Here is a 22,647-nt window from a genome sequence, read left to right on the forward strand (position 1 = left end):
CACACACACACACACACACACACACACACACACACACACACACACGTGCAACTCAATGTCTCCCTTGGTATTCAGCCCCAAACAGCTTTCCAGGGTTGTGGCTGAAACAAGCAGGATTATGCGCGGTGACACCAGCAACTAGCCTCGACACATTAATCTGTTTTGCATATTGGATGTTTTTATTGTCTCGTTGCCCGATGTCACTGTGAAACTGGGCTGTAGCTGCTGCGTGTCTGCATGGACAGTATCATGGCTCATTATTCGGTGGATTTACTTTAGCGCCACTAAAAATGAAGATCTGCAGTTGAGTTATACCTTTGTAGTTGAGAATGATGCATGCATAAAACATGCAAAAGCATTAGAAATGCGCTCCAATCCAAACTTGAAATAATGAAGCATTATATTAAAAATTAGAATAGCTAAAAAGTGCACAGTTGTGCGGCGTCCCTGTGTCTCCCAGCTCTTTGCACTAGCATGCTTGCTTCTGCAGTCCCAGGGAGACATTCACTGCTGAAAATGACACTATTTTCCAGCTTTGGTAGGAGAAAGAGTGAACTGCATTTTTGGTAAGCTGTGGTGCAGGTCCGCAAAAAACCCATGCATATGTTCACCAACGATTGCAAAACACGATTAACCCTCTCGCTCCCACAGCTTCAGCCTCACCCTTCCCAGGAATATCACAAACCTGTCATCTCTAGAACCTGGAGATTTATCCAAGTTCCTTACTGTAGATAAACTGCTGTGTGCTGTGAGCATTTAGGCCAGTGCCTGTAACTTATGATGGAGATATTAATCTAAAATATGATCGGTTACACTTACACATGCCTGGGAAATATAAAATATATAAATAAAGAAGTTTTCTAAAAGCTATAAACTTTTATTTTTGCCTAGATTTTTGTGGACAGTTAATGAGACCATCGACTTTGACATCATGTTTGAGCTCCTATTATTGTAGTCCAAATTTCCACAGGAAATGTAAAAGATTATTCCTTCCATTTACTGTAAAACAGATGCCGTTTATTACCACATAACACAAATGACCAAAGATATTAGCTTTTTTCCTTAAAAATAAAAGTTAACTAAGCTTAATATGTTGTAAATATAACTGAAGAAACTCCCTCATTTCCTCAATCATCCATCATCCCCATCTTTTATTTTCTGTGGTGTTTTATCCCACCATCACTTCTGTGGGAGTTAACATTTGCTGTAAGTCTTGTGGGATCTCCACTAAGGAATTCCACATGGTTAGACTGGAGCTCCTGTTTCCCTCTCATAGCAAAGCGCATGCATATGTGACTGCGTGCATGCATTAGCGTTCATGAAGAAATAAAGGTTTACAGCACAAAGTCAGACGTGGCGTTAGACCGCAGGACAAACATGTGTGACCACGGGCAGGGGGAGAACGCCTCTGATGGAAAAACCAGCCAAAACCACTGGAATGTTCTTTTACTTTAATTGCAGTCTTAACCATTAAGACTCATAATGCCGTCTGCTTTATTTCTACCTGGCTGGCCAGACTGCAGCGTGCACACTGATGACACATCATGCCTTAACACCTCAGAGAAAAACAGCTTGGAACTCGGCCCCAATCAGGTCAACGTTAGGCAGAGCTCAGACCAGAAACTAAAAGAAACCAGATGGGATGGGAAAGCAGAATGTGCAGTGTAAATGCAGTTGCATACAATGATGTCAGATATCACCGAGAGCCTGGAGACTCGTGCTGGTTCTGGCTCAGTCATAAAGCCTTAAATGAGGCCAACTGAATGGCAGTGGAAAGGCTGTAATTGCAGACACCAGTTAAATTTTGGGCTTGAGGTCAACTCTTGCTGCATATAATCCATCTCATATTTCCGTCCACCTCTCCCATCAAGATGCCAGCGGAGCCCGACGCCGGTTAGCAGCTCCCGCCTCATGCGTTTGAACCTACCTTGTGGTTTTTGCCGTGTCTGTAGATCATCCAGTCTTCTCCGTTCGTGCTGACCTCTAGCTTGAAGGAGGTAACAAAGTAATTCTTCTGCGTTTCCTTTGAAATGGCGCCCTGTGTGGCAATGCCGGTAAGCACCTTCAGAGTATGGAGGTCCACCTGTTTGGGGAGAGAAAGGTTTTGAACTTTTACTTAATAAGAAAATGATGACAAAGTAAAAGAAAACACAGAACTCCTCAGACTCAAATGTACTGAAGATGTAAGATTTCATTCTAAAGCTATCGTTGATCAAAGAAATGTCTGAAGACCTTTTAAGTGCAACAGCAGTTGAAGACACACAAAAATAATTACACAAATATACACCTGGAGTTATCTGCATCCATCTCCCCCGTTCGGCACTCTCTCCTCCCCTCCTCATCTACTCCTCTCAGTTTCTTTCCACTCTGCGGCTCTCTCCTGGCAGATCGATAGTAATGACCCGGGGCTCATTTTAATTTCCTCCCATACAATAGCTATAATCACCTCCCCGTCCTGATTGTGGATGCTACGCTACGTGGCTGGCATGCTGCTCGCTGCGTTGCATTATACATGGGGAGCACTGTGTAGGATGCGAAGCTTCAAACTCCGGGATTTCAAGGTCCCTGAAGTAGACTCGAATTTATTTGCTCCATAGTGCCCAAAACGAGTAAACACAGCAGAGCGATGAAGGTATTTAAATAACAACGGAAAATAACAAGACGTTGTTATAAATTCTCTCAATATGGAAGGAGTCAAACGAAACAATAAGTGATGGTGTTTGGGAAGACACTGAACACTGCTAATGAACGGCTGCATATTTATAACAAACACTGCTGGTCTGAAAATACCTGAAGTAAAATGTATTAATATAAATCACTGAAGCTTTAGTGGAGTTACCTGCCAGGATCAGAGCACACCTGTGATTCTTTAACCCAAGTATTTCACATTTTTAAAGACACACACACAGAGGAGCAGATGAGAAAAGTTCGAGTGTAGATTACAACATTTGCTCTCCTCGACTGGAGCTGCAGAAACCTGCAGATTAATCAGAACTTGTTGTGTGTGTTTGCTGTGCGAGTGTGTGCTGTATGTCCCACTGAGGTATCGTACAAAACACCAGGGGAGGTAAAATGCTGCGTTTGTTATCTGTCAGAGAGACAGGTGTTCCAGATTACTTCCACCAAACACACACACAGGCGTGCACCGGCAGGGCCAGACAGAGATCCACCAAGACAACTAATCGATAACACGAAACCGAGGAGAGGAACAGATGAGAGGAGAAGGCGGGGTGAGTATGGGAGGAAGAGGGAGAAAAGAGAATGAAATCCAGGGGGGGTTGAGGGCTAAGTGAGACTTCCCAAAGAAGGAAGGAAGGTCCCTCATCAATCACAGAGCTGTTAGAATAACAGAGCCACCAGCACTCGCATCATCAATCTGCACCACACCTCAGTGAGCCAGGCCAGAATAGAATAGAATAGAATAGAATAGAATAGAATAGAATAGAATAGAATAGAATAGAATAGAGGAGCTATCCTAAATTTATTAAAGCACGCCTGATCTGAAAACTCAGCTCTGCACTCACAAGCACTAAGCTGTAAGACTCCACAGGGTGCAAGATACAAGAAGGAGAGGCACGTTGGCATTTATGACAGCTGCTCATCAAGGCGGACACACACACACATGCATGCATGCATGCATGCAGAGGCATTGCTCTGTGCTAGGTGTTAATGCAGAGGAACAGCTGAGAGCCTCTGTGGAACACGATGCCCCGACCACAGCACCGCCGACCAGAGAGACACAAACCCAACGCAAACCGGGAGTTTCTCCCTGTGAGATCACATCGTCTGTCTGAGCGTCCGAGGAAAAACAGGAAAAACATGGAAATGAAATAATGTGTTTTATACAAATTGTTTTCTGTCAGCTACTTCTGAGAGTGGCCCTGAGGGTGTGAGGTTTCAGCTGTGAGAGGCGTTGTGCACTTCCTCTTGGCCACAATCTCTTCCTGTGTTTTTATGAGGTCTGAAGTGCTGCTTCTAATCCACGTCTGTGACTACTGTGTTTGTGACACTGGTCCAGCTAACATAAAGGAGACGTTTGTCTGTCATAGACAATAAGTGCTTAATAATGTTTAATCTCTGCAGCCCGCCACTAAAGATACGTACATTTTTTCCTCTAAAAACATTTAATGCATAAATATCTGAGTTACTGACACTGCTAACAAACAAATGGATGCTAGGCTCTCATAGCAAGCCACGCTCGTATTGCACTCTGACTGTGTAGTAAATTTAGGAAACCTGGGAATAAACTCAGCCTTGCAGCTGGCAGCCAGGCAAGTCAGAAAACTGTAGGAGAAGTTAAGGTCAGCAGTTTGCAATCTGGCGTGCAGCATCTTGCAAAAAAAGGTTCCAAGATAAAGATAAAATAAATAAGGAAAGTGTAAATGTCATACGTCTGAAACAGGAAGTTGTATCACTTAAAGGACTAAAATTAACACAGAAGGTATGCAGCGGTTAGTCAATCCATGCTTGAGCTGATCCTAACTAGTTAACAAATGCAACCTGTAAAGAACGTTCAATAGGCAATGCTTTAGGGGTCGTAGGTCAAACAGGTTTAAGTGATAATCAATCTCGAAAGTCACTCGTCTGCTGAAACAGCCATATCAGGGTCGAGGCTCACTGTTCGGCCTGCTCTTTGATCGATAGAAGTCCTGAAAGCTTCCTTATCCCCCCCTTCAAACATGTGTGCATGAATATGAATATATATGTGCAAACATGTGTAAATGGCTTTAAAAACAGTCGTTTTAAACATACTGGTGAGTTATAAATGCTTTCTCCTTTTAAAGAACTGGAAGAAACCCCAGTAAAGATCCCATGTTTACTACTTAGTTACATTAAAGGTTAAAGCCTCTTCTACAAAACACACCTGTAGCAAAACCAGTCCCCCCTAAAGGTATTTGTCCCTTTGCAAAGCACAACGCTAAAGCTGCGTGCTGGCTTTGTGAGGCTACCCCTACGTGACAACCAAAAAGGTAATCTGTTGTTTACAAAAGGTGTCTGGCTGAAAAGCAGCCCTCTGACCCGCCTGAGTCTTCCCCGTCTCAGGGGGTGAGTCGGCCTCGCCTTCCCTTCCCATCTCACCCAGACAGCCTCATAACTCAAGCTCAGGGATGGCGCAAAGTTGGCACAGAGCTGGAACACAGGAAACAATGCCTTACCCGGGCATCGAGCTGCTAAACCTTGATAGCGCCACACCTCCCACTCGCTCTGTCTCTCTCACTTGCTCTCCCACATACGCTGACAAATATATCTGCGGTAGAGTTATTATGTGTGATATGTCAACACGAGGAAAAATATGGTGTTAAGATGGGAGCGCAGTCTGTTTTTAGTTTAGGCAGAGTAAACTTCTGCATTTAAGGATTAGGGTCTGGAAATAAAACAGTGAAACGTCCGTGAAATAATCTTTCCAGAGCTCGAGGTGTTCGAGGAGCGGCTTTTTGAACCGTGTGAGGTTTCTGGATGGACACACTCATACCTGTATGTACTCCTTGTTGCTGTCGTCCGAGGGCGTCCACGCGTTATCGTTGTAATTGAGTCGGGCCTGTCGCGGCAGCCAGCGTTCGTCGGCGAAGGTCGACGACGCCGCGATCTGGTCGTCGGTGATCTTTCCTGACTCCATGCCGAACGCGTTACTGCAGTGGAAGGCTGTAAGAGGAGGGGGGAGCAGATCTTGACAAATATCCGTGTTTCGTTTGCGTTATTTTGAGAGAAAACACGCTACAAACTCCGGCTTACTCTCGCTGACTTCCTTGTGCGTCATGTTATAGCGAGCCGAGAAGCCATCTTTAGCCACGGCCATGTCCGTGTGGAAGGACAGAGAGAGGATCCCAGTGGATGACTGGATCTCGGGAGGCACCCTGGTCCCACAGTATCGACCGATCAGAGGGCCCACTGTCAATCAAACGGCAGTTAGTCATCATTTATTTGTTTGTGTGTTACTGAACCTCGCACTCGTCCAGCGGTCGAGATTATAATCTTATGTTTTTCATCTTTTAACCTCACGCTTGTTTATTTGTATCCTTCATGACTTGCACTGATTTTCCTGCATCTGCTCATCACTCCACCCCCTCATGTCCTCACCTCCCTCCTTTCATCCATCTGGACACGGTTTGAGAAAGTGCACTAATATATACAAATACACACATACTGTACATCTGTGTGTGTGTGTGTGTGTGTGTGTGTGTGTGTGTGTGTGTCTGTGTGTGTGCACAGATCTAAGTGATTCCTCTACTGTCTTCTTCTCTAATACCACAACTTGTATATGTCAACACAAACAGATGAGTGTGATTTAAAGCCCAAGGGTCTGTGTGTGTGTGTGAGTGTTACACAAATAGTTGACTCATCCTGCTACTCCTTCTTTTACACACACACATATACACATGAGAAGGTTTGTGGAGGAGGAGAGAAAATAGCCGGCGATCGATCAGTGCTATTGATTTTCTCCCCTTCCCTTTTGGAATGGGTGGATATTTGAAATAGGGCTCTTGAGCAAATAATGGTAATAAGTCTTTTCTTGATTGTGGTGAGAGAAAAGGAAAGCAGGAAAAGAAGACGAGAAGACGAGAGGAGGCAAACACGTGAATATTTTTAAAGATTATATATTTTTGGCTTCCCATTTCGGATGGATGGGTTTAGATTTTAGGAGATGAAAACGAACTCAACAGAAATGACTCGTGCATATGTGTGCACAGAGGAAAACCTGAAAACAACCGTTTGGTGTCTCTGCCGCTAATCGAGTGAGCGCTGTTTTATTATCAGGCTCTCGTTCCCTTTACATTTTGAATAAATCGATTTTTAGGTCAGCTGGCTGTCTCGCAGCGTCTCCTCCCTCCTCCCACTCCTTTCACCTTTTGCTGTTAAAAAAAACAGACTCTTTCCGCTTGCCTTTTCACTCTTCCTGTCGAGGATTTTTTTATTCCTGAAACTAAAAGTCCTTCACCTCTGACTCTCACCCAGTAAATTTCCTTCCCTTTCCAACCCTCTCCCTCTTCATCTCGCTGTATTTCCCGTTGCCTCCCTCCATCACTCAAAGCAGAAGTCTTCTCTTCTCTCTGACCCCTGAAGAAAGGGATTTTTTTAGTATCCCTTCAAGCTGCTTCCTCCGTAATGTGCATCGTGTCTCTGTTTTTCCATTGTGCCTAAGGCGAAATTCATGTTTACAGAAAGGAAAGCACTGTGTTATTCCAGTCAGTCTTTGCTTGATGTTTTTAATGGTTTTATAATACTTGTTTAATATCCTCTGTGTCTATACTCTGACAGTTTTTAAAGCAAAGTTTTAAAAGTTAAAATAAAATTGGCAAAGTTTTCCAAATATTTAAATGCTTCTTTCTGGACGTCTTTCCAGCCCAGCTTTGTTCTCCCACTCCTCCTGTCGAAGGTAGACCAGAGGTCATTCCTTTGCTCCAGCGTTGCCAGCAGTCGATGACTTCTCTTTCTCCTTCTGTTTCTTTCTACCTCTTCCATTGCTTGAAACTCAGTCCAAGGGTTGTGCGCCTCAGAGTTGGAGTCCTTCTAAACTTCCAGTTCTTGTAGCAGTTAGACCAGAAATATCCCACCCTCCACTGTTCCTCCTCTCACTCCCTTTCTTTTCTCCCTTTGCTCAACAGTTGCTATTTTTTTCCCTTGAAAAGTTGCATTGTTTCTCCACAGTGGGTGCCAGCATCCTGCCTGTAAGCTTAGCTTTCATCTACCAACGCATAGCTTCTAAAATAGCTGCTACTCCACCTCGGTCAATAATGATGTAGGCAGGGCAGAGCACATATATTACTCACTTTGCTCTCTGCACTGACTCATGACAAGGCTGAGAAATAGTTTGACATCTCCATCAGCATCATCGCAGCAGCCGTGACAATAACGCAGTGATCACACGATCCGACAGATCCGAAGCATAAATGTCGTACCTCCCGGGAGCCCGTCCCAAACTTCCAGCCAGTCGTACTTGCAGTCTCCATCTCCACCTGGCAGGGGATCGTTCTCCAGGTCAAAGGTGAGGAAGGTGAGGGTGACATCCATTCTGGGCGGGACAATGATGATGAAGGCGCACTCGAGGTTGTGGGGGTATTTGTCGGGAAATCCCGGGGACTCGACGAGGCCCGAGGGACTGGTAAAGTTACGGGAACAGTCTGAACCTGGGATGAAGACAGAGAAACAAAACGTTGTGTACATTAATCAAAACTTCATGTTAATAGCAGTTAAACGTTGATTTAAATCATTAACTGGAAAAATCTTGGAACAAGATTTGTTTAGAGAAGAATGTCGACGCTCATTACACTTCAAACTAATGACATTACTCCGGGCAGACACCCAGAGGTGCTGTTTTTAGAGGCGAGCACTTTAAACTCAACTCAGTGCATGTTTCTCTGTTTCATAACTCCCAGCTCTGCTATCTCAGTTTTATTTAGATACTAAAACATCCACTTCACATAATATATGTCTATGATTGGGGCTACAGAGTGTCAATGAGTGTGCTTAAGTAGCTCGAGTTCACATAAAGGCCGATCTCATGGACAGACACAGGCTGAGGGTTTCACAGAGGACAAAGCTGTAAGATAACAGACGGCTAATTTCTTTGTTTGTTTTTCCAGCTCAAAAAAACAAACACAAAAAGTCAACTCATATTAAATATTGCCTTTCTAAGGTGGTAAATCCCCAACTTTTCCACGTTGTGCAAGACCACAAAAAAGCACTAATATTCTGCACCGAATGCCAAGTTTCAGTATGCAGAAAGAAAAGGATCGGCCCACGTTTTAAGTGCACTTAAGCCAGACTTTCTATTGCTGACAATTCCTGGGAAAAAGCACAGAGAGTTTCAAACCCGCTGCAATCTTTAAGAAAAATTAGCAACACTGGAGATGGTACGAGACAAACAGAATAAGAGGAGTGAGAGAGACAGACGGTCTGCTGACGGTGTCATGGATGGGTGGTCCAGCAGTTAAGAGGAGCTTTAGACATCATAATACATGCGCACAGTCACGCACACATAAACATGCTGTGACAGGGCGGTGTTACCCTCTCTATTAATGCACGCACACAGTGTGCTTGCACCAACTGGACCATTATTCCAGGCCACCCAGCCATAAGACCAAACACTGTCTAAGCCTCTTAGGGTAACCCATGTCTCTCATGAGTTAATGAAGAGAAGTTAGCAGACACTAAAACACTGTGAGCTCTGTGGCATTGTAAAAATGAACCTAAACTACGTGTTTGCAACAACCTGTACAATAGACACGTTTCAGCTGAATTCTTTAGTGCTAACAGCTTGTGTTTTATGCTTTTCACAGCAACCCAACGGGTTTTTGGAGCTTTAAGTCTGTTTCATTCTGACTTACATGCATAACTAAACAGATGGCGTACACTCAAAAAAAATTCACCCTAAATAAACATGAAGCAACATTTTTGAGTAAAATCCAAAATATATAAATATATAAAACCAAAGGTTTATGTGATTAAATGCTTAATCTTTAAGGAAAATGTGTTTGGTATAAACTGAATGTATATTTTATCTGATCAAATGACATTAAAGGTGACATTTTACTTTGTACTTGTGTTACAAAATTACATGGAAGCTGCAAAAATGTTTCTAAATGTATCAAAGTACTGTGGATAAACAGACCCGCTGTAATGGATCACTGCAGCTAATAGTGAGCGTAAGTCAGCGTGTAAAGGAAATTTGAATGACTAAAGACGAGTAGACATTTTAACCAAATGTTTCTGCTGCTCATAGTCGACACTCGGCCCTGATGACACGCACACGAACACTTCAGACACCACAGATGCTTAGTTGTTCTTACAGCATCGTCCACATGGCCACAACGATCGCTCATCGTAGCTTTCTATATTTGCGAATGAACAAAATACAACACATGTCTCTGTCTCCTCCCTGCTTTTTTTCAGTCTGTGGAATTTCACTCAGCAAATGCATAAATCTGCCGGGACATGTGACTGATTTATGCCAGCTCCGATAAACCAAAGCATCGTCTGTGGACTTTTCTCACATTCTGCTTTGTTTACCGAATGTCTCCTTTATTTCTGGCATCATTAATTTTCCACAACGTCATCTATCTTTAGTTTGATAAAGATGGCCTGCATGCATATATCCCGGTTTTTCCTCTTCCTCCCTGGTCTATTTTTCTTGTTATTGTGACCTTTTCCCTCGTGCGGTGACCTCAGATGCGAGCAAACACACGCTCACCCAGAGACAAACACTGTCGCTCGTTGCGTCTGGCCCCCCTGCAGAGTCCATCACTGAATAGCGTGAGCCCGTGTGACTATTAGTGCGAGTGCCCGCGCGTGTGTAGAGTAAACGCCTGACCAGTTTTCTGCCCGCAGTGATTTTTTCCCCTTTCATTACTTCACGTTAGTGGACTCTGCAAAAACACTTGTGCCCTCCTTTCTCCCATCTTCCTCCAGTCTGTCCCGTCTCGCTCTCTACCTCCACCTTCTCCGATTTCCTTTTGTGTTCACCTTCCTTCCCATCTGTTTGAAGCGGGTAGGTGTGAAAGAAACACGTGTTTAACTTGTAAGGGTTGGGGAACTGCGGTTAGCGTGCCGTGTGTGTGTCTGCATGAGGGTGTGTGTGTGTGTTGCTGGGTAGATTTGGTGATGGGGCTTAAGGCTCGCAAGGCACTGAGAGATAGGACCAACTTTCTCAGCATGTGTTTTAAAATTATAAGCTTGTGAGTGCATGTAAACACTTTTATCTAAAATGTGAACATAAAATATAATTCCCATAAAAATCTGCACGTTTGTTTATGTGAAGCTCTACTTTTATTCAAGCTCCTTTCCAAGCCTTCACCAGGCTCTCGGGCTCTCCTTTCATCAATCTCTAACAAACACACACACGTCCACATGTAGAGCAGATTTACTGTAACATACACACACTGAAAGGCGACCACACACAGTTTAACAGCTCCAGCAACCGCAGCCTTGCTTTCCATATGTGTTTGGATTCCACTGCAGCGTTGTTTAAGTTGGAGGCTCGTGGCGCTGAAACTCTGACATTACATTTGAGCCTCTGTCACTGCATCACTGAGGATTTCTCTTTATAAACTCACTCTGACATGAAAACTAACTGCCATCCCTGTAGTCCTCCCACTCCAGTTTACATTGGAAATTTGATATTTGCATCTGTTTTGGAGCTGAAACTCTGCAGATAAGTGAAAGATTCCTAATTAACTGTAAATTTATTGAATATTTTAAAGAAAATTCTGCTCTTTGTTGCACTCCTTTAAGCTCGGGGCACCTTTTGCTTGTTGCTAGGTCAGATCTGGATCCACTTTCTTCAATAAAATTCAGCGACGGCAGGAGGGAGCGAGGTGATTGGTTTAACAGTCTAATGAACTGACTCGATGGGTAGCCGGACAGAGGCAGAGAGGAAGTGCCTGAAGCCATTAGGCAGAAAGGAAACAACAGCGGTAATCGGAAGGATCGTCACGACAGCTTCCACATTACCCGCCTAGTGCATGTATAGAGAGAGGTGGCTGAGTGTGCGCATGTGTGGGAAGGTGTGCGTGGGTGTGCTTGTATTACTCACAGAAATTGTTTTGCTCAGTTTCAATCACTTCACATTTAGGTCAGAAACTGTTGCCCACGAGGTCGCGTTTTTAACTCAGTGTGAGCGTTCGGTTTTGGGTTAGTGTTAAAGGTTTAAGGTTAGGCTCGGCTGAAGTTCAGGCCAGGGTGCGTCTACACTATTAATTAGTGAAATGTCCACTAATGCAAAGATAAGCAGTGTGTGTGTGTGTGTGTGTGTGTGTGTGTGTGTGTGTGTGTGTTTGTGTGTGTGTGTGTGTGTGGTGTGAGTGTGTGTGTGTCGTGTGTGTGTGTGTGTGTGTGTCTGTGTGTGTGTGTGTATTAACATCTCCATGCAGACACGCAAGCTGCCCTGCATTTGTGAGTAACCCTTCAGCCTGCATCACTGAATTCGTGTGTGTGTGGTGAGTTCTGGGTCACAATAACAGCTGGGGGCACACTGCCTAGACAGTGAAATTTGATTGGTCGGCTGTGTTTCCATTGGCTGGAATTTTACTACAATCTCCATAGCAACAGGGCTGTAAACAATAACAACAGTAGCACGTCGTTTTGTTTTGACATTTCCGTTGTTTATATTTTATGTCTGTTTATGTGCTTCGACTTTAATGGCGGCTACTGGCGTGCACGCGTGAGCCTTCCATGTTCGTGCACATGTATGTGTGAATGCATTACATGTGCCTGTGTTCTCCATGCAAACCTACTCCTCACTCCATAACACACCCCAGTAACAGGAAGGGTTTGCAGCTAAGGCGTCCTCTAAATGTTCAGCCAAGCGAGTTAAAGCTTTGAAATGCTAACAATCCAACAACACAGGGCACTGAAACTGAGCGAATCACTGAACTTTCTTATAACAAAGACTTCAGTGTGAGCTTCAGATTCACAAAGAATTTTTTTTGAATTGGAAAGATTCAGATTAATTTAATTTTAAACTTTATGCTCCTGAGAAATCAAGCCTTCCTCTTCCAAGAAACTGCAAGGCTCTCACCCCAGTAAACAGTGTCCCGGTGCAACGATGTTTACTGCTACTGGAGGCAAAAGAGGACAGAAGAAATCAAATAAAATGAGAGAAAGGTCAACGAAATGAATGGATGAATTACATCAAAGCAAAAAATAGTCATAAATTCAAATTTTGGAACAATTTAAAAGAAGAAGAGCTGTGGTGAATGTTTTTTTTAAAAAAGAGGACAATGCATAAACTTAAAGCTCTTCTCAAGAAGTTTCTGTCTTGTTTTGTTCCACATATTTTTGTGCCAAGCAGTGAGACTATATTTACCCGTAAGTGGAGGCCGTGAAAATGCAGGAAAAGAGGAGAAGAGAAGCTTTTTCATCTTTCTTTTTCATTGAACAGAACTGAATGTGCAGGTGCCAAAAACAGATATAAATTTAGATGGTTCTCCGTGAGGGTATACAGATTGTCTAGCATACACTCACACACAAAATCGAGTCATCCACACAACCAGACGCTCAGTTGCACCTTCCAGGATAACAAGATCTTGTTAGCCGTATGACAACAGCTTGAATTTTCCAAATGGCTCCATCATTACTGCCAGAAAAGGCTGGACACACACACACACACACACACACACACACACACACACACACAAACTAAGAAAAGTCCTGCAGAGGATTCATAGGAGTTGGATTTAAGTGGTTACATATTAAAATTTGATAAGTAGAATGAGTTAAAAGTATTTCTCATATCTCAAATAAAACGTTTGACCATTTAAACACAATAAATGTGTGATTGTAGTTATGGCAAAATACCCAAACAAGGTATTTGTAATGTTTTAATGTCAGTCTAACTGCACACATCATCAGCATTTCCAAACCACAAATGGCAGAAACTCAGAAATGCGATGAACAAAGAATGCTCTTCTTGCTCATTAAGCTGCACGTTACATACATTTTACTGAATAAACTACAGTAATGTGTTGGAATTATGGAGTTAAGATTAAAAAGAGACACAAACGAGTGTTTACACGCAAAGAAAAAGAGAAATGACTTGATGATAAATTCAAAACAAAGTAACTGATTCACAAATCTGCCTTTCTCTCTTTTTTTTTTGTCGCTCTCTATTTCTCCCTCGGGTGCTTGAGTGTGAACGCTGACACTCATGTTCATCAGGTGGACTCTGTCATGTGTAACAGTCACACACACACACACACACACACACACACACACACACACACACACACACACACACACACACACACAGGGAAAGACAAGAAATCCCAAAACGCTGGTGCCAGCAAGTGAGAAACACCAACGAGCACACGTGTTGTGTTAGTAACCTCAGCCCTCTGTGTGTGTGCATGTGTGTGTTTGTGTGTCTCAGGGGAGCAGGGCTCAGGACTCAATTAAGCAGGCATGTGTGGAATGCTTTCAGGGGGAACGGGACAAGATGGCCATGGGGCCGACGCTACGCGCCTCTCTGTCTCGCATGCCCTTGATCTCAATTGGTCTCGCTTTGGCTGACCCGTAGCAGCGTGAAGGGGAGCCGTGTCGGATACACACACTTCTACACACACACAAAGTGCCATGAAGGGAAGAGATGTCTTGCCTGGACAGACTAAAGAGCTCTCGAGGGTCCTCGGCTGCGTCTCTTGTGGTTTTCGCTCTGTCTCCATTGACACCAGGGAGATAAACGAGTCTTGGTCGCCTAATGAAGCATGTTCAATCCTCTGCTAGCTTGTAATACAGTTACTAATAGCCTATTCATGGGTGCAGTTCTTATAAAATCCTGTTCACTCATTGTTAAGGCTGCCCGCGTGTGCGGGTCATTTACAGTGATAATGTCCTTTTTGGGAGTGCTGGATAGACTTTATGGGTGCCGATGAAGAGGGCTTTGTCAGCTGTACAACAGTGTCGTACTGGGGTTGTCCTGGCAGTTTAAATTCTAATTTAATAAATGTCATTACAGGTTATTAAGCTTGAGTCTGCAATCCGTGTCACCTGGGCTGGAGCCTATCGCAGCCAACACAGGGGGAGATGACAAAGGCAGGCATCCACACAAGTCAGAAAAAAGTATGTTGAGTGACTGTGGCTCAGGCGATAGAGCGGGTCATCCACCAATCAGAAAGTCAGTGGCCCCCTGTCTCCTCCACTCTGCTGGTTAAAATACTGAACCCCACGATGCCCCAATGCATTGTGGGATGGGGTGTACTTGCAGGGACTCCATCAGTACCAGTCCATGTCATCATGTCTTTGGACTGTTGGATGAAACTGGAGCAGCCTGGCTTAGGTAGAGCATGCAAACTCCACACAGAAGCCCAAATGTGCTAACCACATCCGCCCATGAATCAACCACTGAATACAAACTGTTCAGTATCAAAGGATCTTTATTCTTTATATATATATATATTAAAAAAAAGATCAGCGTAAGTGAAAACTTACCAGTTTTGAAGATTTCATAGCGGAGCGAGAACCCCGCCCCCTGGTGGGCGTAGTCCGACACAAACTTGATGTGGAGCGCAGGCCCTGAGGATATGATCGGCGGGGGGGCGATGTTGCTGCAGTGCTTCCCCAGTAGGTCAGCTGACTCTGAGTTCCCGTCATGGATCTCTACATAGTCATACCTGCGACACACAAACACACCTCACTAAACACCTGGACAGAATTTCCAGTGGCGATTCAGAGCTCGGTCGCAGGCAGAAACACACATTCACCAATCACGTTCAGCCTAAAATACACGAGTATATTCGAGAACATCTGAAAGCATTACATTAGTAGACTGATGAGGTGTTTAGAGGAGGAAAGGAAATGATGGTTCAATTACAGGAAGAGAAAACTGTTAAATTCCCCACAAGCTGCTTTTACTCTGATCTTATTAGTTTCTTCTCCTTTCTTTTTTATTTGGCAGGCATCACATTGGATTTGACTGTAAAAAGGAAGCAAAGAGCAGATTGTTTGCATCTATAAGGGGCTAGAGGGACTTCTGAAAGCACAGTTACTATCAGCGGCGGCATGGGTGTCATCGCGATTCAAATAAATACAGCAGAAGAAGCTGGCAGTTCACATATGGTGCGAGATGAAAAGCACCACCTGCGTGAAGCAAAATAGAAAAAGGAACCTTTTTAAGATGCTGTAACCGACTGATCAGACTCCAACAGCTGAGCTTCGTGGTTTGCAGAATATAAGTACAAACAAAAGGAACGTGTGAGTAATATGGCGAGCACTCTTTTATTCTGCATGATGTCACACACAATGCAGTTTAGAAATCCCCACAAACAGATTCCCACTTTCACACAATATATTTACAAGTTTGATGGCTTTCAAAGCACGAAACAACGCAGCACTTAAACAGCGATCGATCTGTTTCCCATAAATCACAAGATTTCTGGTTAAAGGGTCAAAGTCACAAACGTACACAAAAGCCAAACTGTTTGAACCGCGGACGGACACGAGGCCCTTTGATGGTACAAATTGACTAATGTGGACCGAATGACTCTGGTTTACGTCTCGCAGAAATGTGAGTGGATCGTGTTTGTTGCTCGGCTTGTTTTCAAAGACAAATCCACATTTTCAACAGGATTTAGGTCATGTCTGTGCTGTTCCCTCCGGCTGTGTTAAATCCTTATGTTTAAATAAGACAGGAAGCACTGCGATACACAATTAACTACAAATAATCAAGATGATCAACAACTAAATGAAAGTTTCCTTGTTTTTTCATATCTGGTACTTTTTAATAGCGGTGTCTCCGAATTTCACGGCTATTTTCAATATTACACATTTATTTGCTACAGATCAGCAGACGGGTGCGAGCAAATGGTTTTTTCCTCTGTAAAACGCTAGTACTGACTGCACATCTATTTTTATTCTTCTTTCTTTCATGTTTTCTGAGCACAAATGTTACGGCCCATCTCCGGAGCGGCAGCAGGAGCGTTGCCTCTGTGTCTGAATACCAGAGACACACCTGCCTGCCTCTAAAATAGCTTCCTCAATAGAATTTCCTCCAGCAGCTAATTTTCTTACAGCAAAACAAAACTCTGGCTGACCTCCCGCTGTAGATGTTTGTCCATCACATCGCCTACTTCTGACCACATGACTCACATGAATTGCTTCAACACTGAGCTTTCAACATTTTTCTAAAGTAATCAAATGGACACGCTTCCATTTACCCTGGAGTTTAAAAGGTTTATACATTTCAAAAATACTTTACAGTGGAAACAGAAAACCTCCCAGTGAGCCAGTGGATTAATGGATCATGTACCACTGCATATTAAACATGCAGTACAGACATATTAAAGTTAAAAACATATATAAGGCCAGTTGGTCTTTTCAGTATTTGTCAGCATGCATTAGTAATGTGCATTAAAGTTACACTCATGTTGTTACTTTGTTACAAACTTTCCTCAGCTCTCTGCAGGATGCGCACACATCTGCACTCGCGCTATGATCAGCTGATTTCAGTTCCCGTGCAGGGAGGAGGAAAACTACAGCGTGGTCTACAACTTTTAAGGAGCCATGACGTGAGAAGTATTTTTATTTTTATTGTATGAAAGGACAAGAGTGTGATGGTAAAGTGCAAACTGCATCCAAAGAACCCAGACTGGTGTTAAAGCAGAGTGTATGCAGACCCCAGCATAGCAGCCAGAGCCTGTAATCCATAGGTGTCAAACTCTGGCCTGCGGGCCAAATTTGGTCCGCAGCCTAATTACATTTGGCCCACGAAGCCATACCAAATTATTATCAGAGCTGGCCTACTGGTATTATACAGCTAATATATATATTGTTTAGTATTAAGCTTTGCTTGTTCCTTATTCAGTTTTCCAGCAAAACTTGTTTGAGTCCATAAGAAGAGATTCATTCTTAAATCTGGAGGAAGATTTTTTTTTTAATAAATATTAACGTTAGCCCGCGACTTTGTTCCATTTTTGAATTTTGGCCCACTGTGTATTTGAGTTTGACACCCTGCTGTAATTAAACAGGTAACGATGGCCTCCATTACAGCCTGTAAATGCTTCTGCAATAGAAATGCAACGACCCTAAAAGAAAACACTAGAAGAAAATTCATGTCCTCAGAAGGATAGGGATTCGTGTTGGCGTGTCGGACTGTAGCCTAAGGTTTATATTGTTGACTTCATATACTATAGTGCATTACAGGCCATGGTATGGAGTAATGTCACGTAATGTAACAGAGTACTTTTTCCAGGAAAAAATATCCATAAGCTTTGTTAAGAAAAACTCAGATGCTGGCCATGAATGCTGCTGTTTGTGGACAAAGAGGCCAAAACACATTCACAGATAGATGTTTTTTGTCATTTAGAAGGATAGTGATAACTCTACGAAAACTATTCAGCCCAGACTCTAAACCTCATAATGAGGTGCCAGGATTTAAGAGAGACACGACCTCTGTGGTCGAAAAATGTGTGACAACGTGACAAAAACTCCAGTTCGCCAAATGGGCACTCGGGGCCGGCTCCATGCACTCCCATGTTAAAATACTCCACTTTAGAGGAGAAAGGCCTACAGACTGATACAAAAACACGACTGTGTCTGAGGTTAAGTGTACTCACAGCATGTCCAAACAGTCTCTGCAATCCCATCCATCCATTTTCTTCCACTCATCTAATGCAGGCTCACAGCTGTGCTGGAGCCTTTAAACTGCAATTCCAGTGATTTAATACTATGTTACTTAGCCCTAATTAGCAACTACAATGTTAATTAGGGCTAGCACTCATACAATGTATAAATGTGATAAATGAACCTGATAAATAAGCACTTCCCTCATCCGAATATGATTACTTCTGGTTCCAAATTTAAAACAAATACTAAAATAAATACTAAAAGCTTCCAAACGGGGGTTTGCTAGCCTACAGGTGAAGTCGAGGTGGCTGTGTCCATCTTTTAAGTACAGTTTATGCCTTTAACTCTAGTCAGCGCCTTCTAGTTTGTGCTCCTTCTCATTACTTGACACATCCTGCCATAATAAATAGGTGGTACATTTTTTACAGAGTAACATTTTCAGCATGTTATACTCTCAGCGAGCATTTTCCAACATGTTCATTCCCCATAACATTTGCCTTGTACAATAAACCCCACGAACAATAGCGATGAAGAGCAGTGTGTGAGCGTGCAGTCTGACAGGTGAGCCACCTCCCAACATAATGAGGGTCACACACCTCCCACTCTCCCATCATGCTTTGTGAGGAACTAACACAGTTATGACGCGAGCTGTCAGCGCACTGCGAGCATGTGTGCGCGCATCTGTGTGTGTGGATGCGCGCGCACGTGTACGTGTCAGAGTTCCTGTCATATTTCCCCAAGAGAACGCCTCATTGTGGTGACAGTTTCCTCCTCCCCTCTCTAGCACTGACAACTTTGTCTAACAGTTACTCACACCAGCACAAGATCTCCTTTTCTCTCTTTGTTCTGGCCTGCGCTGTTTCTAGTGATTTCTATTCTTTTCTTTCTACTGTCATTCTTTCCTCTCTTCCTCTGCGTGGCTTGTTTTAATGTTGTCAGGCACATAACCAGTGGCTAAGAGCCAGTGTGTGGGTAAGAGAGAAGAAGCAGAGATGGTGAAGAAGGATTAGGAGAGCTTTTACATGTTTTAATGTTTAACTCCGCTTCATTAATTGTACTTATAGGAGAAAAACATGAGATTATAAGCGAGATACATAGGCAGGTGGCAAAAAAACAAAACAAAAAAAACAAGATGATAATTTTTCCGAGGCCCAGCTGTCCTCGAGCCGGCATTATCCACTTTTGGAAAGCATTTTGGAAAAAGCTCAATTTCAGGTGTAGAAGCAGGGTCAAAACGAAGAGGAGAAGATTTGCGATTTAGCCGGTGCAGCGTGGATGCAGTCTGGGAGGGAACATGACACTGCATTCACTCTGCCAGCTCCACACCTAAGACAGACAGAGACAGGTGTGCTTCGTGCCAGCCGTCCTCCCTCCAGCTCTGTACTTACACGACTACTACACGCTCGCATGAGACCTGCTTCCACGCACATGTAAACACATGTACACACACAGAGCCTGTGGCCATGCACACTGATCTATAGAAGGGTTCCCAATCTGTCTGTGTGTAGGAGGTTCACAGCTTCTAACAAACTGTTTAATCTTACCCCATCACCCCAATACATTTCACTGCAGGCCAATCAGTGATGTACTGAGACTTGCCACAGGGAATAACACGAACCCCAAATGTGCTTCTCCCACACTTCCCCCTAAAATGTATTTGTTAACGAGCTGTTTGCATAACATGGGAGGGAACACTGGAAACCAGGACAAGTGAAGATTGTGAGCACAAATTGAGCTGTGAAAGAAGGCCTTAAACCACCTCTAACATTTGACATTCTGAGAGATTTGTGTGCCTGCGCTTGTTTGTGTTTTGGGGATGTTTCAGAAACGAGAGAAGCCAAGGCTTTTGCAAAGCCTGCCTGCCGGGAAGCAAGCGAAAGATTTGGATACAGATGAACTTCCACCCCTGATTCTTTTAATTGCCTTCCACACATTCCCTCTTTTTAGGTTGGGAGTCGTCTTCTTACACCTGCACGTTTCTTTCAAACATCAGGGGCGCCCTTACAGGCAGACGGAGCGTCTGTGCAGCACACACGGCCGGTGACAACAAAGAGAGCTGAAGCCGGGCCAGGTGGGCGTTTAAGTGTGACAGGAAACAGAGAGGACGAACGCCTGTTAAAGCGTTGGTGCAAATTCAATCTATTAAATGTTTTTTGGGGGGATGATATGTTAGCTTGATAGGCTTCTGAGAAAGTTTTTAAGGGAAATGACATTAACTTCATATTCAAGCAATTCACACGTGCATGCATGCAGACACACTTTGCAGCTTTAGTCATGTGAACAACGCAACGGACTTTAAGCTAAGCTAAACATATCGGTGATATTTTAAAGTGGTTCAAAAGGAAGTGAATAAAACTATCGACTCACTGTCAAGACAAGAAATAATTATAGGTTTGGTGGTTTTAGCAAGCCTCTGGGAATCACAAGTGCTTCTTGCAACAGCGCATGTCCACAGCCTGGTACGCTCAGAGTGTTTTGCTCTCTGTAGCCACTTTACCCCTTCATAATAGCTCTCCATGGGCTGTACTTTTATCATAAACTTTATTGTGTAAAGTAAAGAGCATGGCTGCTTTGGCTGGCTGCTGGATGCTGACACAGTAGCTGTCTGCTGTGCTTTACCCTCGCTGACCTGCACCTTCCAGCCACGTTTGTGGTTTATTATCTTTTTAAAGCATTTTCAACACAAATCTTAAATAATGCAGTTTGTTGTGTGTTTCATTGCACTAACGGACTTTCAATAAAACCTGTGCCACGCTTTCATTTCCATGATACTCAGCAGGAATTAGCAGCTGTTAGAGTCTGTGTAACGCACTCATACAGTGTATGGATGTTCCTTTTTAACCAAGCATGCTAATAAGTTAATGCTCCACCATTTCCAATAAATATGTTCACTCCGGAATAAAAAGATGAGATTGAAGGACAGTGAACTGGCCCAGGATCAGATCCCAGTGTGCCGAGGAAGGTCCAGTTCGTTGGAACCAGCTGCCCGCTGACCTGAGATCAGTTACATCTGTGCCAACATTCAAAAACACACACAGGTCTGCACTCAGTAGCTGTGTGTGTGTGCGCTTGTGGTTTTCACCACTGTAAGGTATTGTAACACCTACACACCCGAAGTCAAGGCTTCAAATTTTGGTTTTTCTGACTGCAAAAACCAAAAGGTGGTGCTGCAGCTGCTCCGCCCATCTTTTTTATACAGTCTGAGGCTAAATGTCGAAACGAAGTATTTGTAAAGCGTTCACAGAACGAAGGAAAAGATCATGTAGCGCTCCCACTTATTTCTTATTCAAAATATTCACAGCTGATTGTTGTGGCTCCCTGCTGTGTGTATACCTGTGTGCATACCTGTGTGTATACCTGTGTGTATACCTGTGTAAGCGTAAAGCAGCAGTGAGTTTGTCACCAAACCCGTTACCAGAGAGTAAGGAGGATGACTGACTTCACTGATATCATGTAATAGTACTGTTACTGCAGACAGCTGGACAGTGTGTGTTTGTGTGTATATATATATAAGTGCGGATGTGTATGTGTCCACCAGTAGTCTCCACGACAACCAATCGATTCCTCATTATGGCTTTAACACACATTGATCAGGCTCAGTCCTTCACTACTGCACGCGCACACACACACACACACACACACACACACACACACACACACACACACACACACACACACAGACTAGATAGCAGGGACACCTTCAGGGCACCGGGGAGTGTCTGTAAATCAGAGCACTGATATTATCATTATTACCTACCCTACCTTGAGGCGTGTGTGTATGTGTGTGTGCGTGCTTGTGTGTGCATGTGTTCATGTGCGTTTCCTAAAATCACTACCTCGGAGCTCAACAAATCTTCTAATTTCTCTTTCTGTAACATCAGGTCACTCAAGCAGTGGAGGATAACTTAATCCCACCTTCCACTGGGGTTGAAGTGTTTGCTTATTAGTTCTGCACTGGTTATGTACTCGAGGCATTTTCTCTAGTTTGGAGAAGAATAACCTGAGAAAGCAACACTTTGACACTTTAAATCGTTGTTGTTTCTGGTTTCTTACTTTTATAGAATCTGAGGTTTGAGAATCGAGAAAAGATCACATGGAAACATTTGAAGAGACAAAACTAAACGGAGGAAGTCTCATTAGTTTGTGACTGTGAGGCTTCACGCTGCACACACTCTGTGTGGACTGAGCTCGTGACAACTGGCTGCGTTGCTCACCATCCAGATGTGCTGCCCTGCATCGAGTCAGCACGTGAACGTCATTTTAGCACAAATAGGGCCCTATACAGGAGCTGTAAGTAACTGCAGATGTTGTTTATTGCTTCAGCATATAGAAGCTGTTGTTATTTGGTGGAGTGGCAGATGAGGGATGAACAAACTACTATGCAGCAACAACAACGAGACCCCTCTCTCTACAAATAAATTGGCAGCATGGCCGTGATCCAACCTGCAGGGGAGGAAGGCATCCGCCTGAAGGTAGTTTTCCCGTCTCAAAAGCAGGTAAATAAACTCAAACTATGTGTCGTGGGACAGATTCAGGCTCGGAGAAGAACTGTCAGCTCGTCTGTGTTGGGATACTTGTCTGGACGTTGACTCT

At 43.6% G+C, this 22,647-nt stretch overlaps 1 protein-coding gene across 5 annotated transcripts in view; it reads right to left on the reverse strand.

The window, feature by feature from the left end:
* LOC102310750 (neuropilin-2) overlaps positions 1-22,647 on the reverse strand; it is a 94,648-nt gene that overhangs the window by 54,370 nt on the left and 17,631 nt on the right. For all 5 annotated transcript variants that reach the window (XM_005925934.3, XM_005925935.3, XM_005925932.3 and 2 more), the window contains exons 3-7: positions 14,923-15,104; positions 7,899-8,126; positions 5,734-5,889; positions 5,474-5,643; positions 1,928-2,083 (exon numbers count right to left, since the gene is read on the reverse strand). In XM_005925934.3, the coding sequence (XP_005925996.1) occupies positions 1,928-2,083; positions 5,474-5,643; positions 5,734-5,889; positions 7,899-8,126; positions 14,923-15,104 (892 nt within the window). The remainder of the gene's footprint in view (positions 1-1,927; positions 2,084-5,473; positions 5,644-5,733; positions 5,890-7,898; positions 8,127-14,922; positions 15,105-22,647) is intronic.

The sequence above is a fragment of the Haplochromis burtoni genome, unplaced genomic scaffold, assembly GCF_018398535.1.
Source record: "Haplochromis burtoni strain Fernald_Lab_line unplaced genomic scaffold, NCSU_Asbu1 Contig_74, whole genome shotgun sequence".
Lineage (NCBI taxonomy): Eukaryota > Metazoa > Chordata > Actinopteri > Cichliformes > Cichlidae > Haplochromis > Haplochromis burtoni.